This window comes from Centruroides sculpturatus, unplaced genomic scaffold (assembly GCF_000671375.1).
Source record: "Centruroides sculpturatus isolate CEXI.00-Female unplaced genomic scaffold, Cexi_2.0 scaffold2050, whole genome shotgun sequence".
Taxonomy (NCBI): domain Eukaryota; kingdom Metazoa; phylum Arthropoda; class Arachnida; order Scorpiones; family Buthidae; genus Centruroides; species Centruroides sculpturatus.
This window is the reverse complement of record NW_019386223.1, coordinates 68557-72419: the sequence shown is the minus strand read 5'-3', so window position 1 is coordinate 72419 and position 3863 is coordinate 68557. Positions and strand designations below refer to the sequence as shown.

The window sequence follows — 3863 nt, the reverse complement described above, 5'->3', positions numbered from 1 at the left end:
GTGTGAGTAGGTTTAATATATACGCTGGTGGACAAATGATCTCCCATGAACTTGATATTAATGTCCAAGAAGTGCACATTCAAGGAACTTTTTTGCTCTAATTTTAATCTAAGACCATCTTTGTTATTATTGATTCTATTCAAAAATTCATGTATCCTGCTATTATTTCTCCATAATATAAAAATGTCATCCACATATCTGACGAAATGTATGACATCTTCCTTAAAATTTCGTAGAACTTCCCTTTCTAATCTTCTAACTACTAACTCGCAAAGAATTCCAGAGAGGGGACTTCCCATCGGAACTCCTCTTTTCTGCCTGTATATTCGACCACAAAAAGTAAAACAAGATTGCGGGCATACCAGGCTAGCTAGTTCCTCTAGGTCTTGGGTGTAACTAAGCAACTGAGGGTTGTTGTTGTACATGAAATTCAATAATGCCTCCACACATGATTTAATCATTACTGAAGGATACATGCTTTCATAATCTAAAACGGTCGCTACTTCGTCTTTCATTAAAGAAATATTTTGCACTTGACTACGACAAGAGGATCTTTTACCACCAGTCTATCATCTTCAAGCTGTGGGGATAAATATTCATGTAATCTTTTTTCTAAGATAAAAGTGGGCCCCCTACACTTCTCTACCACTGGTCTTAATTCATTTCCGGTTTTGTGCGTCTTAGCAAACGCAAACAATCTTGGAGTTCCTGAACTGGGATTGTGACATTTCTTCAGAAAAGGCAAAACGGCAGCAAGACTTGAGCCTTCTAATTTCTTGACCCTCCTGTCCAGCAGCCGGATGGCCGAGCGGTCAAGGCGGCAGCCCACCGCTCTGGGGGACCCGGGTTCGAATCCGAACGGGTCGAAAAATCCCCAGGAATTTTTCGGGGTGTGGTCCGTGCGGATATGTCGGGCCCCGTCCCTCACCACCCGGCAGCCCCATTGTGGGCCTGGCCGAACCCATAATGGGCTTGCAATAAGAGGCCCTCTTCGTGCCCACAGGGCGGAAAGAGTTAAATAAAAAAGACCCTCCTGTCCAAAGACCCAATTATCTTGTCAACAATTTCACATTCGGTCTTCTTGATGTACGCATGTAATTGTCAAACGTATGCCTCTTCATAACAACTAATTGTCTAGTTTTGTCTGCTTTGGTCATCACTAGATCATTCGTTCTTAACCACTCCTTCGTAAGCCATATGTCTGTATTGCTAATACTAGTTGCTTTTTTCTTTGGGCGGTTACTGATGACAGTCTTCTATCTAAAGAATTCTTTATCCAAAGGATCCAAGCCAACTATCCCTCTCTCAATCTCCTGTATGGAGGTTTCCCAACTATTTACCACATCAAAAAGAGCCCCAAATTTATATAAGATATTGAGGAATGATAAAGATAGAATAAAAACAGAAGAAAAACCAGGTGTACCGTGTTTCCCCGAAAATAAGACATCCGCAGAAAATAAGACCTAGCACAGATTTTGCTGAAATGCGAAATATAAGACCTCCCCCTGAAAGTAAGACCTAGCGAAGTTTTTTTTAGTCGTAACAGATGGTTGAAAGTGGCAGTTGGCTTTTTGAAAGTACAGCCACTGATTGGTCAGCAGACAATCACGCCACACGGTATGATTTGCATAAGACTATGGCTTGAGAATCACAGATTTGCATAACGTTACGGCTGGTAATGGCTAATTGGTCGGCAGTGAATCACGCCACATGATATTTGCATAGTGCTACGGTTCAGTAAGCACTAATTGGTTGTGGAGTCCGATGTTGACGCTATAAAAAGGCGACAGTTCGACACACCGGATATACGTCACTCTCGTCTAAGTTCGACTTGGGAATTTGTTTGTTCAATAATAAATGTGAATTCTTCTTCCTGGAAAAAATAAGACATTCCCTGAAAATAAAACCTAGCGCACTTTTCAGAGCAAAAATTAATATAAGACACTGTCTTATTTTCGGGGAAACACTGTATATAAAGTTCCTTATGAGAACATCCAACTAGAAGTTAAGAAAGACTACATCGGCGTCACCAACAGGAGCTTGGGAGTAAGACTAAAAGAGCATAGATACAACGTAAGAAAAGGATCCAATGCTACAATTTTGTCGCAAGTCCAAGGTTCGGTGGTGAAATGGGAAGAGGCAAAAATTATAAAACTTGTATCTTCCCCCACTTTATCAATGACGACGGAGAAGACTGAAATATATAGGAGAAGGCTACGTGAAGGATGTTTAAATGCGAGAGATGCTGAGAGCCTGTCGTCAGCGTGGAAGTGCATGATTAAAAAGCTCACTAAAAACTCAGGCTAGAATTAGTTTATTGAAAGATTTTATTTTATTTTTTATTTTGTTTTGTGTTAAGTTTATATATTCTTCCGTTTCTCTTGTATATTTTTTAAAAAATTTTTGTTCGAAATTTTGAGTTAAATATTTGTATTCTATACATGGAACGTATCTGTCCCATTTTCGTTGTTTGGACCTGATGATGGCCTGTTAATCCGTCTGAAAACGTTAGTTTTTCAATTATATTTCTCAGCAACAAATTAAGGTGTTTTATTTTTCTGTTTACTTGCTGAGCACTTTTAATGTAACTGCCGAGTTACGTAACAATTGGTCGAATGGTCTAGGAGTGTATAGTAAACAAAGAAAACCATTTTCATTTATAGATTTACATTTATACAAATATACATATATTGTTTACAAAAATCAAATGATTAAAACAATTTTTTAAAATCACTGTAGGAATTATATACAGATTATAATTTATACCCGTTAAAATCACAGTAAAGTCAAAGTACTTTTCGTTGAGCGATAAAATACTTTATCGTAAAAGTCCTTTAATACTGTATTGATTTCGTAGATGCCGTACGTAACTTCATTATCTTCTTGAACTCTCGCCAACTGGAAAAAGATGTGAGAAATATTTTAAGACATTAAATTGTCACGAACAATTTTCATAAAGAATTAAGCAAATATATAAAATGATTATTATAATAATAATCGTTCATATTTTAGATAGACATTTTAAAATGAACGGCGATTGCATTCTTTTTTCTCTTCAGGAAATTATATTTAAGAATGTTTATACTTATTTTATTTAGAAAATATATTAACACCTATTTGTAATTATTTCCAATAAACGTTAATAATGGCTCAATAAATTATTAATTACCTGTTTACACATTAAGACATACTTTTCTCATATGTCTTAACATGTTTCCGCTTTGAGAGAAACCTCTGTTGCAGCTAGTGCACTTGTAAGGTTTCTCTCGTGTATGAATCCTTTCGTGCTTCTTTAATGTGGAAGGATCGGAAAACCTTCTATTGCACGTAGTACATATATGGGGCTTCACCTGCATATGAATCTTTCTGTGGTTGTCTAAAGCCGATTTCTGTACAAAGTTTTTCTTGCATGTTAGGCAACGATACCTGCCACTACTCTTTATTTTGTCCCTCCTTAGATGACTGTTGAGTTTTCTAATATCTTTAAACGTCTTCTTGCATCTGTGACAAGATTTCTGATCCATATCTGAAAAAAGTTTTTAAACCACGAATTTCAAATAATTAAATTTTGTAAAAGTACAAAAATACAGTATAATAAAAAGTCGACAATCTTTTTTTATTGCTAGAAATTCTCTCATTAAGCATTGAGAAAAATTTGTTTGAAGAACTAAGAAGAGTAGAGATTTCAAGAAATTCAAGAAGAATAGCTAATATTTCTTCAAATTAAGTAACCTATCCGTCGAAACATAATTGATGTGCGATAACGCATTTTTAATAATAGGCTCGTTAGATCGTTACTTTTTATTGGATAATACAATGTCACGCGGTTGCTGTGATAATTTTAAATTTGTTGTAGAAGCGAT

At 36.1% G+C, this 3863-nt stretch overlaps 1 protein-coding gene across 1 annotated transcript; it reads right to left on the bottom strand.

The window, feature by feature from the left end:
• Positions 1 to 2775: 2775 nt before the first annotated feature.
• Positions 2776 to 3524, bottom strand: LOC111614151 (zinc finger protein interacting with ribonucleoprotein K-like). Its single transcript, XM_023355532.1, has 2 exons — positions 3192 to 3524; positions 2776 to 2898 (listed from the first exon to the last, which is right to left on the bottom strand). Exons 1-2 carry the CDS (start codon positions 3522 to 3524, stop codon positions 2776 to 2778), a joined length of 456 nt encoding a protein of 151 aa, XP_023211300.1.
• Between the last annotated feature and the right edge of the window lie 339 nt (positions 3525 to 3863).

What these genes read in the sequence shown, in the direction of transcription:
- LOC111614151 (XM_023355532.1), bottom strand. Translation starts at nt 3,524, where the DNA reads ATGGATCAGAAATCTTGTCACAGATGCAAGAAGACGTTTAAAGATATT. An exon ending in TGTTAAGACATATGAGAAAA is followed by an intron (nt 2,899 to 3,191) that starts GTATGTCTTAAT and finishes ATCTTTTTCCAG; the next exon opens with TTGGCGAGAGTTCAAGAAGA.